Genomic DNA, 14,611 nt, shown 5'->3' with positions numbered 1-14,611 from the left:
AGCTGAACAAGATTCTAATACGAAGCTTGTTAAAAAAAAAAATCCGACATTTTACAGTACATCAATTGCATTTTATACATTTTTTTTGAACAATTTTGTTTCTTCTCTATTTCTGTGTGTGATCTAGTACAAGAATGAAGGGAACAGCAATAGGTAATGATACTTTCCTCAGTATTAAAAAGAATGCATCATATATATCTTGCTCTGTATGGCAGCAGTGTTGTATTTCCAAACCTGGAAAAGAAGCCAGGAAATTCAACACCTTCTCAAAACCCAGTACAGCAAGAGTGAACGTTACCAGTCGAAGCACTTGCCACTACAGAAAAATGGAAACAAACCAACACAAAGTATAGACAAAAGGTATTTTATGCCACGTCATCAATCCAGAATCTCTCACTTGAGCAATGGTCAACATTTGACTCCAAGTAATTCCTAAGAGGAGCTGAAAGAGGGCAATGTGGGCATTTCAGTAGTTTGAAGAATGGAAATATATCCAACTTACAATGATCTCCTGTCCTAAGAGCTTCAAACAGAATGATGCATCCCCTCGGCCTGTTGGCCAACCTGTGCCTGGAGAGCTGCACCAGCCTGCTGCTTGTCAGGCAGTCAAGAAGAACTTCCAGCTGCGAGTGACATTCTTTATTAAAAAAAAGTTTTTATACTGAAAATGTGCTTTGTTCAAAAGAGCACTGCAAATGTCACTTATTAAAATCAATGTAATAAATAAAATATAAACAACCTGTGTCCAAAACTATGAATAGTATTTTTATCTACCTCACTATACATCTGGCCCACTGTGCCCCTCCCACCCACCCTTTCTGAAATTTTTTAAAAAGTTTTTTGCATGCTATTTTTTTTCCCCTTGTTTACTACAAAGAGCAAAGGTTACATATCGTACACTGGGAAAAGCTGCCCAAAAGATTAAACTATAGTCCTAGATTACCAATAAACCAATTCTACATCACAATACCCGCCTGCATGAACTACTTGGGCTGCATCCTATAGAGCAGGTGATGACTTGTGAGAGACGTCTCCCCCTGGGCACAGCCAGAAGTGCGCCAGGTGATGTTAAAACTATTACAGTGACTAACCACAGAAATGTTTGCAACCTAAAACAAATTCCTTATTGGCAATTTAAGCAATTTATAACTACTCCATTAGTTGTGGGTCTTATGCTCTGAAAACTGTATGCTGAACTGTTTGTTGCCTGAATCACGGAAATGAAGAAATGCTTCTATTTTTCCTTCCAGCATTACAAGTGCTAGGAGGAATATGCCACCTCTTCTGGCCTCCTAGCCTATGTAGCTGTTGTTTACTTTTCAAATGAAAAAAAAAAATTCTCTGTCCCTTACATTTTTTAGAATTTCACTTTAAATGCACAGAAATGGTCTTTATTATCATATTTGAGGAATGTGTTCTGGGTGTTGGGTTTTGTTTTTGGTATGGGTTAAAATAAATGATTGTCCTAATGGTTCAAGAATTGGACCCTTCTGTAGTCAAAAGAGTTTGGAGAGTCCAGATTAAAGTCTGATGGGTCTCAGTTTTTCATTCCCTCAGGGAGATGGCAAGATCAAACTCTGCCTTCCTTGAGCACTTACTGGTTGGTGGCTGGAGAGTAATGAAATTTCCTCAAGAGGAGATCGAAAGATGTTATTTTAAAGGAAATGGCATCTAAGGGTGATGGAGTTGGTGATAAAAAATCAGCTACCCCTTCTTCTGTGAGCATGTGGCCTAGCAATGTTGAATTGCTATCGATGGTTACGGAAGTGAGTCAGAGAAAGCACATACTGGAGTTTCCACTGTTTAAAAGAACTGAAAATCAAACAAAAACTGAAGCTTAACAAGGAGAACATTGGATGAAAAGAAGTCTTACGCCACACAAACACACACACTCAAACACACGCACACGGAATACTATGCATACATGGACACACACGAGTAAGAATGTGTATTTGTATGGTAGGCTCTTGGAAATAGACATTCTTAGCAAATATGGATGACAGATCAATTGTAATTTATTTTCTTTTAACACTGTATCATCATAAAGAAAACTGGTATAAATGAAAAAAAATCTATTTCAAATATCTACATCTAAAATTTTAGGCAGTGAAAAAGCACTTTGTTGACAAGGAGTGTGGAATGATGAATGTTAATTGTCAGAAACTGCTGAATGCCTTTTTTTTGAGTTGCCACAAACAAAGTCACATATCAGAACAAACAATACTGCTAAATATTCCTTTTTGTTTTTTTGATTTTTTTTTGATTTTTTTTTTTGTTAAAACGCACCGGGGAAAAGAAAACAAAAAACTGGAAATTCATACATCTTTCAAAATTTGAAATTGAAGCAATATTTAGAACCATAGATGAAGAAACACTGTGGCATTGGTGTAATATACACAATGCACCTTTTTTTTTTATCTGTAATGTACATCAAATACTTTACAACAATGCATTAACAAAAGGCAAGAAACATCTTGCTGTACAGAGGAAACCCCAAATGCAACTTGAAGCCTAGATTCACAATGAATGAGGATATTAAACAAGGTGTGAGAAGCTGTTCCCCATAAAGTATGTATGCTGCTCAGTAACTTGTGCTTAACTCTTGACCCAGATCCACTGTCATGTTCTTCCTCTTTCCTTCAGCCACGTTCAATATACAGCACTGAACTTTAGACTCTACAGGCCAACAGTAAAGTTGCCCCACACTGTAAAATATATATATGTATATATATATTTCTTTCTAATTACTCCCAGGTTTAGCTTTCATATCTTTTAGCCTTCTAAAAAAATCTCTTAATTTTCTCCATACTGGTTATCTGTGCCTTCCTATGGAACAGGCTTTAACAAACTAAATTTGCAGGAAAAAAAATGTCTCGTGGTATGCATGCACATGCACAGTTCCTGGAGCTTTTGTATCTGCCCAAGTCTCAAACCCAGGAGTCGGGAGAGGCTGGATAGTGGCTTGTTTCATAGTTAAGTTCACTATAGGGACGAGCAGCTGAGTAGAAGTCGACGTAGTTGCCAGTTGACTTTAGTCCCAGGTGCATGTTGTATTCGCTTGCAGGTGGACGATGATGCACTTGGTCCTCAAAGAAGGACTCGTCATAGTTTCTTGTTGAATTCTGAAATGACTGATATGGTTCATAATCTTTTCTGCTGGGCTCCTGTGGAACTGGCTGTGTTGAAACCTGAAAGACAGCAATACCCACAGCTTGTTAGATACAACTTGTAGGCAACAGGATGGAAGGAGTTAATCTCGCTTACATTTCTCATGCTAAAAATACAAAATTGTGCATTATCTTAACTTCTGCTCAAAGACAGTCCTCTACCCTAAGGCTGCCATACTTTTTTTTCTCACATCCCTAGTGAATCTCTGATTTTATAGCTGAGACTTTATTGAAATCTGAAATGTATAAACACATGCTTACTATCCTAGAAGACTATCCCCTGCTTCATGCCACCTCTCTAAGGTGGGACAGACTTTGTGGCTGCAAAATGAGGTAGCCTGTCATTCCTCAGATGATTATCACTAGGAATACTGATGCTCAGACACCAATGTAAGAATACTTTGTGGATCCTGCTGCTCTGTACATGTTAGTAATGTTCCTTCAAGATGGCAGGAACAGTCACACTGCTATGACCCAAACCCCTTGATATTTGTTCAGAACAAGTATCTCTATTGCACTCTAAGAAGGGATTGAAAAAGGCGCCTAAGTTCACAACTTTTAGCCGTTCCACAAGTGATGTTACAAGTTTTGATCTGATATTACAACTGCACAAGAGAGTGTAACTACTCTAGTTTCTATTTCTAGAACTGCTATCAAGGAGTAAATGACCTTCAGGACCTCATTTCAGTTCCCATATTCAAATAAAGGTGTTTGATTTGGACACACGAGTAAAATTCTACCTGAAGCAATCTGTTTATTTGTGATGTTTTTAAATTTTTCCTATTTCCATATACAATGTTGCACCAGTCTTTTGCCATCTGGAACAGTAACATTTTAGTCTCTGCACTTACCTGGTTATGTTTGATATCTTCAGCAGGCGCACCATATGAATTCCTGTACAAAGTTGAGATTCCAGTGTTCTGAGCTGCAGAGAGAGAAAAAGCAGGTTTACCAAACATACCTCTTTGGCCTCAAACTGAATTCTTCATTAAGTACATCATACAAAGCCTGTTTCCCACACACAAAAGTCTTTAAAAGCATCTGCAGGCTTTTCCTCCCGCTGAATGGTCATCATCTTTGCTTTGGTGTACATACATCTCTTTGGTATTCATTTATTAATGGTAACAGGCTCCATGTCATGCTCAAAACAATCTGTGCACTTCATATATGCATCAACAAAATAATTTCATATAAATCTAGCATTCAAGAATAAATTTCAGGTTATAGATGGGCTTATGTAACACATGTAACAAACTGCAGCTGTAAATATTGAGATTAAGAAACATTTCAGTTCTTTCACTTCAGTTGGACAATGTGGATCATTAATCCTACAGTCATTTTGCTTTATCATGAAATTATTCAAGCATAAAGTGATTAAATATAAGTCATAAAAAAGTTATGCAAAAAGTAATATGCAGTTATACGGAAGAGGTCTGGCCAAGACAGTCTCAAATACATGACTGCCGTCACTGCTGCCACTTTCTTCTCAGATGTCCTACTACTCAAATGCACAGACAAAACTGAGCTACGAGTTTGAAACTGGAAGTATTTCTAAAGAGGAGGATAATATACAGTCTTGCAAAAATTTATTTCTGACCCCATCCCAAAAAACCCCAAATGAAAAGCAAAGGATTTTCCTTGCAAAGCTGACTCCACCGATCCCTCTGATTTGGCAATGTAGCTGAAGCTTAGTTTGCTGGTAAGACTTGAAAGACTGTAGTTACTTCTCACATTTGAAAGACTATGAAGATAGAATTTTGTGTGGCTGCTGCACACTTTTCATGCATTATTAACTTTCCAGGCACTCTAACCAATGACTGAATGCTGTCTGTATGTTATGAGGACTCTTACTATAAAAGAACAGGCCGGAAAGTAAAAACTGAGTAGCTGTGAATCAGAGTCACTAGTGGAACTGAAACACATGGCTCGTGACGACTCTCAGGTCTCTGTGCAATGGCAAAAAACCTGGAGGCACAAAGAGTGGCCTTTAATACTTTCACAGCTCAAAACTTGTGATGGCAAGTGCTGAGCATCAGAGCTGAAAGCTGGACATGGGATCCATGCCAGTCACATCACTAGGAAGAACCACATTTACGAAGATGTAAGGATTCTGTCTTCCTTTGGCAATGTGCAAACATGGACATCTGCATGTACAACTTCCTCTACCTTTCCTCCCACCACCGCACCCTTTCTGGAGAAAGGAATGGCATGGCCTTCAGCCGAAGCTGACTGGAACACATCAATTCGGGTCTTCACATCTGCCATGGGTTCCATGTTGAGGGTATAATTTTTGTCAGTTTGATGCACTGCTCCATGTTGCTGCTTTACAGATCTCAGATGTTTTTTTCTTAAAGATCTGCACTATGTTTGTAAAAACAAGATAAAGGCAGGGCTTATATTGTGGCTTGATGAGCTCTAACAGCTGGAAAAAGAGACTTTTCATTTCACAGCCATTAATTGATAGGGGTGAAGAGCTTTGTTCCTTGAAGAGCTGGATGCAATAACTAAGAAAGTGCAGAATCCTGTGCAGGAAATGGAGAAGAGCCCCAGAGGTCTCCAAGTGCAGCATGACCCTTTTTTTTAAGGTGGCAAGAATATGAACTCTAGTGACAGATGCTGGTTGGGCTCCTCCTGTGGTAGATACTTTTAATTCTACCTGTCTGCCAATAGGCTGCAACAGATAGAAACAGGGGAAATTATAGAAAGTAGTGCTTGAGTAGTTTTCTTTGGTTGTCAACATTAACGTCAAAGAGTTGATCTGCAGAAATTCTCACTGTTCAGGTTACATTTTGTCACTTAGGGATTTTTGAGACTTAGTTGTTATTTCAGTGGGTTTCTTTATATTCCAGCTGCAGCCTCTGCAGTAGTGTTTGAGAATACCCCTCCTGATGATCTTTAGTATTAGAGAAGTTTGCATCAACATTGCTCTTTATGGTGCATCTCATGACAACACGACTCTCTGTAGTACAGCTGCCAGATCTTTCCTTGATATCATCTTTTTAAGGCTGTTTTTCTGATTTTCTTGCTTGTCCCACAAAATGCCAGAAGTTTTGTTATACAAATTCCTCTTCTCAAGATCTAAAGATACTCAAGTGTTTCAGATATCCATTTTGGGAAGTCCTAGTTCTTGAAAAAACATTAAGTGACATTCAATGTATCAGACTGTCCACAGATGGAGGAAGAACTTCTTGTAACCACTTTGCCTTTATGAACATATGTGCCAAGACAAGTGGGTTAGAAGTTTTATGCATGTAAATTTCTAGTCAGACATGACTGGACCTGTTGAGTTCAGACAGGTCAATGCTGTTCCTGGTTGTTTGATTTCAAGAGCAAAAGACTGGTACAAGGTGCAACTGTAATCTGAGGGTATTGTGAAGAATATGATGAAAAATAGCAAACTGGACATGCTAATTTGCTTGTTGTTCCTTCAGGCAATTAGACATTAGGAGGGAGGTCATGACCTTTCCATATTGAGATATACAAAGACATGTGGTACATATGTGCTGCTATTAGCCATGACTATTATAAACCTAGAAATAGTTCCGAGTTGGTGTGTAGCTGTCCAGTGCACTACTGTGACATTTGCACTGATGTGCTCACAAATGTCACATACCAGACTGAAATTTTACGGTCTCTTGGATCACATATTCTGCAATGGAAAATAGGTAATTTCAGCTTATGAAAATAGTCGCAAGCTCTGTGTGGCTTATTTCACTGCAGTGATGGGGATACAAATTCAAAAGTTAAAAATGAAAAAAAAAAAAAAAAACCTCCTCAAACCCTTAGTAATATTTTCTCAAAGCAATAAAAACAATGATAAAATGCTTGACAATAAATCCCAGGACATCAAGAATAAGAAATCTTGGCTTAGGCTAGCTTGGAGGTTGAGGTAATTTTGATTCTGGAGGAAATGTAGGTGAAGAATGTAGCTGCTAGTAGTGAATGCAGCCCTGTTCCAGTATCTGCTTCTGAACATGCAGGTGGAATCCCTGGGAACTCCATTCCCACTCTGCCATGATAAAGTGAGCAGTTGACTCTTGCTATCCAAAAGCAGAAGACAAATATACAAAAAAGGAGAGAATGAGCTAGATAAATTGATAGATAGTGTGGTTAACATCTAATTTTTCCTGATAATATTATATATTTACCATTATAATAAAACTGTAAAACAAATGGAAAGAGAAGTCAATAGAGTATTTTTTAAAAATAAAAATGGCAATAGAAGGGAAAGGAGGGAAAGGAGAAAGAAACAGAGATATTTCTGCAGCCACATTTCTTCACAGAGATGTGAGAACTAGCGGAAAATCAGATTAACAGAGAAGTGATCAGCGTGTGTGTTTATGTGTGTATTTTATGCAGTCTCTAAACATCAGTCCATGATAATACTGAAGAGGCAAAATTGTGAGCATTCTAAAATGAATACTATGATCAACCTGCAGTACTTCGTGGCTCAATTGCATACAGGACATTATAGAAAAACAGCTTTCTTTCTCCCTTCTGTTCAGTCTTCTAGGTGATACTGGTTAAAAAAAAAGTCACATAGTTGCCTATAGCAGTTTTTTTAAAGATGGCAAAAATTGAAAATTATGTTACTCAGTGGTTTACATGTCAAAGATGTCATTGACCAAATTCATCCCCATATATCCCAGTCACTTCATTAATGGTTTAACATTCGGCTTTCAGATCTTGGACGTGCTTATTCTGAACACATTTACAGACACTTTGGAATAACAAGATGCTAGCCTTCTGCCCTCAGGAACAAACTGACAGCAAGAAAGGACAGCTCAGCTGGACAGGTAGTCATCCTCATCTGGTATCACACAACCTGCTTTTGCTACTATTAGCAGCAGGTCCCCATTTAAAAAAAATTAGTTCAACACAGTAAAGAAAAATGTTTCTGTACCTCACAAATCTTAGGTAACAGAGATCATTGCCTGTCACTAGGCCACTGCCACCTTCCTGCACAGTGAAAAATGAGGTAAGGGCATGAGAAAAGATTACAGTGCATTATTGTTTCTGAAAATAATAATAATAAAAATAATGATAATCCGAGCACCTGTAGCACCTGATGGTGTTTTTTTTTGTGTTCCAAATATGCATGGACTTGCCAGTAAGTTAAAATGACAAAAGTATTCATGATTGATTCTCCACAACCAAAGGAAAAAGAACTTAATTAGAAGTTTTTCTCTGCTGCTGGAAGAGAAGACACAGCATGTTGACTATGATGTACATATTAGTTCACTGAGGGAACTAAAAAGGTAAAAGAAACCTCAAAGAAGGAGTCCCGTGATGGTCCACAAGGACCTTATCTTCCCTGTTCTGAAAAAACCAACATGGCATAAATAACATTATCACGTGCACTTACAGTTCCCATTTTCCTAAACGGAATATAACAGCTTTTGTCTTAAAAATATACTTTAGGTGACAAAATTTTGTAATTGGTTATTATTTTCTACAGAGAGGAGAAAATAGACAGTACATATAAAAGGCATCATAAACCTGTGAACAGGGCAATGAAAACTTTGATACTGTGCCTCTTTTTTTTTTATCTATCGTCGTGAAATCAATGTAAGTTATCATCTTCAGCCAAACTGTTTACTTCATAGATTCTCCATTTTCCCCAGAGGTTCCCTGACAAATCCTCAGGATGGCAGGAAGCCAACATTCCTACTTCGAAAATCCATCAAAAAACCTTTATTTCAGTCTCAGCTCAAAGGTCATAAAATTTTTCAACTATAAACTGAGAAGAGCTTTGGAGAAGAGCATGGAGACAAGTCATGGATAAATTGGGACTAAAGCTGTGGCTCTACGCTCTGTGTAAAATCCCTAAGTCAAAGCAAGCTTTGTGTAATACATCAGCTTGGCACAAAAGTAGAAGAGCAGATCAAAATATGTGTGTGCCAGGTGGAACCTGAGAAAACATTCATCTAAGTCCCATCCACATGGATGTATATCGGCTGCAATGCACTGTCTGATGCACAAAATGAAATGCAGGCATCGCAAGAAACTTGCTACATGAACTTGTATTGGGCCACTCAAGCAAAGTCAAAATGTCTCACAAAATCACAAATACTGACTTTATTTGTTTTTTAAAATCAAGTATTTATTATTTAACGAGGTACAATTATGTTACATAAATTCCATGTTGAATGTTGGCAAGCAAAACTCCTTCCGTCATTTTCTTTTGTTCTTATAATGGTGCTTAATTTGAGTTTAGACCAAACATGCAGAGATTTGGTGATCTGAAAGAGAGAAAGTTACTTGTTAATTCCATATTTATTTGTACATTGGTCATGTAAGATTATGAAATATTACATTTTTTGATTTGAATTAGTTTGATTTTTTTTTCCCCTCACTGAGCTCAGGAGTTGGAAAGACAGTTGATAGCTGAGTATGATGCTAATAGTTTCAAGTTTCCTTACTAAAAGCCCACCCAAATAATTGAGAGAAATAGACAAAATACAAGACAATATTAGAGGAAAACACAATGGAAAAATCAAAGTGGAGTAAAGGTGCTAAGCAGTATAAACCCCACAATCCGAAAATTACACTGTGAGAGAAAGGAATTAAGGGAAGTAGGAATCAGACAAGAAAAGCACCACATTCAAAAAGAAAGTGAAAAGGGGTGTGAAAAAAGAAAAGTCAAAATTTTTAACGTGTGGACAGAGGCATGACTATATGCAAAGAAACCCAAATTTTCAGCATGGGGATACTGTATTTTGGTGAACTTCCTGATACAATTTGCTAATCTGAATTTACAGATACAGCTAGAACAAAATACTACTGATTCTGCCTTTTCCTTTTCAGCCTGATGCTCTTATTCCCAAGATAAGAGGAACATTTATAGGTCCTTGACAAATGACAGAAAAACACATCAGTGCTGTCCTTCACAATCAGCCGAGTAGGGGCCACTGAACTGTTATAGAAAACTACCTCGTGCAGTGAATATGCAACACTCAAAACACTACAGACACATAAAATGCAGTACCTTGACTGAATCTTCTGCACTTTCCATAGTACCCTACAGAAGTCATTCAGGACACTCCTAATTTCTGTGGTTTCCAAATGCTCTTGACTGTCATTCTTCTCTTCAGATTTTCACCTTCTGGCTAATTAACATTCCATATTGCATTTTCACACAAGTTCCAAGGCTGCTCTTTAGGTTTTGATTACATAATCACATTTAACGTAGTAGATATCTTCATGTGTGAGCATCTTCATATCCTGAATACCTCCTTGAAAGATGGATCTTATGGATGGATTGATGCTGAGTCACCATGTTCCTGGTGAGCAACTCATTCTGCCTCTGAGCAAGACCTCTACAGAGGGCATGGGAGAAGGTAACTGGCATTCAGACTTCTCACTGAGATTTTTTGCCTGCCCTGAGGCAGCATTTGGAGGAGACCGTGATGCTTGGTGCTGTACAAATGTGACAAAAAGTTCAATAATGGTTATATCAGCCCCATGATGGTGCAATGGTGATGGAGACCAACATGTATTTTGAAGAGAATTCATGAAGAGGTACAGCAGTGGGAAAAACACTCAAAATTTCCTAATTACTGAAATGCTAAGAGATTAATGAGCTCACTGGGGAAGAGAGGCCTTCAGAGAAACCTGCAACAGATGCTACAACATACACAGAAAATTACTGCATTTAAATCAGCCCCGCTAAGAAAGGAACATGGATAAACTCTACAAAGAGCCACAAACTTCCTATGAATACTGACATACAAAATAAGGTAACTCATCCTGGAGAGCATTCCCTGCAAAAGACAGATGTTAGGGATCACTGCACATGCTCAAATATACCAGTTAATTCAAAGTGATCAACCAACTTCCTCCTGAAATGAAAACAAATGTAAAATTGAAAAAGACGTGCAAGATTTGATTTAGAGCCTTTCTTCCATGAAGAACCATGATGTTCACAAATCATTTTCACATAGTCTTGTATTCATTCAAATATATCTTCAGTTGTATTTCTCAAGGTGACTAAAACTTGGGAATTAACGAAAGCAGGTTGACTCTCTTCCACAGTGCAGCAAGCCCAGGCAATCCTATAAAATCAGTCTTCTATCAGCTCATTTATATATATGCTATGCAAGCAAAATCTCACCTGTCATGGTGTCTTTCCTAGAAGTGTGTTCTCCCTTGCTTCCATGGTAAGTGGCGTTAGTTCCAGTTGATTCATAGTCTGTTTTTCTTTCTTTTAGGCTGATCATTTCCCGAGGTGAGGCTGGGGCACTTGCTAGATAACAAAAATGGATTTTTTCTTTTTCTAATCATACATGACTGAAAGTAGGGTTTAACTCTTGAGTAAGCATTCCTGTAAAGTTTACATCTGTTAGTTTTCTAACATGAAGCTGATTGAAGAAACTCTACCACATTATGGAGGAAAAGAAGAGATGCTGATATTTCAAGGACAAGGCAAATGTATTTATTGGACAATCAACTGCAAACATAATTTTATTTCTAAATGTTAAATTTCTTTTTACTTACATCCAACATCTAAGATGATTTCTATTAAAGAACAAAAGTACAACAATTTTTTTTTCTCTTTTTGCTTTTCAGTTTCTTTAACTTGTCAAAACTTTCTGGTATGGGCAAATTTTTCCAATTTTTTCCAAAAATTTCCAATTTTTCCTCAAAATGGTTACTTTATTTCAATTGAAAAGACTGTTAACTTTCAACTGTGTGGGAAAAACCCTTATAAAATTATTTTCTTCCCTTTTCTCTTGAAAATAAACCAATTAAATTATTTGAATGGAAAAGGGAAGAAAAGAACGCCTTCTTCCTCCTAGAAAACAGATATCAAAGAATGCCTAACAGTTAAAGGTAACTGAAATAATTTCTCTGTCTTTAAACAGCTATATGTGTGAATAACTGCCATTAAAGCAACAACTGCTACTTTAAGCTATTTTTATAAAAACGAAGTCCTTCATCACCTATACTCAAGGTACAGCTAGAAGGAGGAAAGCACAGGTAGCACAAAAGAGAACTGGGTTTTGTACTCAAGTCTCACACACTGGAGAATGTGGAAGTGATCACTGTCACTGATCATGAAGCCTTAGAGCTTGCAATGCATAGGAAAAGGAGAAAAGCAAAGGAAAAAAATAATGGCTTTCAAGTGAACTGACTTCAATATATTTAGGTACTGGTAAATAAAGTGCACTTTCCCTGTTGTGGAGGGCAGGAGGAGCACAGGGTGAGTGGCAGAGCTCCCCAGAGCCTCGCAAGGGCACAGTGGCATAAACATTACTAAAGTACTGGTGCTTGCCCCTACACACTTCCCTGCCTCCATCCAGGTATTTGCTATGTAAAAAGAAGCTCAAAAACAGTAACAACCCCTTTGTTCATAAATAGAGAAAAGAAAAAAAATTAAAAATGTAATACAAACTCTTTGTGAAGATTGACCTTGAGGCATATCGTCCAGCATCTCTAAACTATGTTACATTTTTTAGTTGAGCAACAGTGAAGTACTTGCACTCAACTATGGAGTAGGGAAGCACAAGTGATGTTGAATTCTGCTTCGATTGGTTTTGCTGGCCCTAGCCTCTGAATTTACAGAGCAAATGCGGGACAGATGTTCTTTCTTGTGAAGCCATTAGAATTGGGGATTGCTTTTAAACTGTTTGCCAATAGTGATGTAAATCTAAAGCTGATAATCCAGCAGATATAAAGAAACATGACGTTAAACCACCAAATCAGCTAATGGCAGCTTGAGTCTAATGGGGAGAGGGCCAGAATGCAAACCTTGAAAAAGCTGCTAGCAGAGAGATACATTTTGTTTCACATACTCTGGTAATGGTTATAAACACTCTGGTGTTTTGAACAAAACTGACTGATACAAATAAAATCATCTGTCTCTGTTCCCTGTGGGAATTCCCTTGCTCTTCCCATGAGAGGAAAACTACTTTCTGGAAAGCATTAAAATGCAGAATCAATCCTCTTTCAGAGTTTTTACTGGAAGCAAAGATGAAGACTTTGGTTGATATTAGACTGAAAACTAATATAATGTTTTTCTGCTCTAATTCTTAAAGGACACAGAAAAGCCTTTTTATCAACCAGTCCTAGGGATGGATGGGATGGTGTGAGTTCATTTACTTCAACTCTTTACCCCAAGGTAGGATCCAGTATACCAACATAATTCTTGAGAGATTTTAATCTGGAATTAAAGATCTCTAATGACAGAGATCACATAACTGCTCCAAGCACTCTGTTCCAGTGCTTTCTTTCCCCACTGCTAGGAAATGTCTACCCTGACTCCTTGCTGCTCATTATTTCCATTTGTCTGCTATGAAAGCAGAAAAAGTTCACACCATTCCACTTCACGGCTGGCTGTTACATGCTTGAAGACTTGGTGTGTACCTCTTCCCACTGTCTCCATCTCATGTCTCTTTTACTTGAGTTAAACAATTACAGTCCATTCAGTATGTTCTCATATCCTAATTTTTCCACCTTCCAATTCATGTGTGCAACTGACAAAAATTGCCAGATAATTTCTAAAGAACTTTAGAAATTAGGAACGTCACCTAGTCAGACATTCTCCTTATAACTTATTTTTAAAGGACTGGTTATTTTTTTCCCTTTGAACATTACCTCAAATTTCTCAGGATCACTTTGAATTTCAATAATGCCCATCAAAGAACATGATTGTCTCCCAGGTTTACGTCACCCACAAAGTTAATAGGTATATTACTAAAACCACTGAAGGGTAATGGACCCAAGCTAGGCTCTAAGCATAGCATTCTGCCATTTTGGCAATAAACAATACCCTTTCCTTGTGAATGGTTTTCAGTAAGTTTTTTATTTACCACATAGAATGTTTTCTGAATTGTTGGCTAGCTTGCCTTAGGCTTTTCCATAAAGATGTTGTGTGAAAGAGTCTTACTGTTCATAGGATATTGTACTTACTGACTTTTCTTCCTGCAAATTCTTGTAGCAGGAACTCAGATGGATTTAATAAGAGCAATTGGTATTGAATCAAAGGTTGCATTTGATATGGATACTACCAGACATAGAGCAACTTACGTTATTATGTAGAAATAGATACTCCTACAGCTAAGTAATATCTTATGTTCCTACTACCTTTGAGCTGTTCAGGTTATGATTATTTGTTCCAGCAATTTTCTAGACTGACATTGAGCTGACTGGTATGTAATGACATGGGCTCTTCTTCCTTCAGAAACAGCCACTATTATTTCTGCTTTTCCAGTCTTACGATAACTGAGGACAGCAGTAAAATTTCATCCAAAATTTAGAGCAACAGAAGTGACAAGATGGCTCTGGCAAGAGACAGAACTAAGATCTCAGGGCCAGACATTTCAAATACCTTGCACTTACAGTCAAGATGAGATTTTAGAGAAGAAAAAAAGGAACAAGAGCCCTTTATGGACTTGTGTAATGGCAGATTTTAAAAACAGAGTAGCAGCTTTCACTGTACTTCT

At 37.6% G+C, this 14,611-nt stretch overlaps 1 protein-coding gene and 1 long non-coding RNA gene across 5 annotated transcripts in view; both read right to left on the bottom strand.

Moving 5' to 3' along the window:
- Window positions 1–1,997: 1,997 nt before the first annotated feature.
- The window catches only part of CTNND2 (catenin delta 2), a 637,790-nt gene continuing 625,176 nt past the window's right edge, over window positions 1,998–14,611 (bottom strand). For all 4 annotated transcript variants that reach the window (XM_066559759.1, XM_066559767.1, XM_066559780.1 and 1 more), the window contains 3 exons: window positions 11,281–11,412; window positions 4,019–4,092; window positions 1,998–3,188 (listed from right to left, as the gene is read on the bottom strand). In XM_066559759.1, the coding sequence (XP_066415856.1) occupies window positions 2,928–3,188; window positions 4,019–4,092; window positions 11,281–11,412 (467 nt within the window). In that variant the 3' untranslated portion in view covers window positions 1,998–2,927. The remainder of the gene's footprint in view (window positions 3,189–4,018; window positions 4,093–11,280; window positions 11,413–14,611) is intronic.
- Window positions 9,221–11,265, bottom strand: LOC136562787 (uncharacterized). The gene is made up of 2 exons (XR_010784570.1): window positions 10,156–11,265; window positions 9,221–9,409 (listed from the first exon to the last, which is right to left on the bottom strand). It is a non-coding gene; the product is annotated as an uncharacterized lncRNA (long non-coding RNA).

The sequence above is a fragment of the Molothrus aeneus genome, chromosome 1 (assembly GCF_037042795.1).
Source record: "Molothrus aeneus isolate 106 chromosome 1, BPBGC_Maene_1.0, whole genome shotgun sequence".
Taxonomy (NCBI): domain Eukaryota; kingdom Metazoa; phylum Chordata; class Aves; order Passeriformes; family Icteridae; genus Molothrus; species Molothrus aeneus.
The sequence above is the reverse complement of the archived record's forward strand: the minus strand, read 5'-3'. Positions and strand labels throughout refer to the sequence as shown.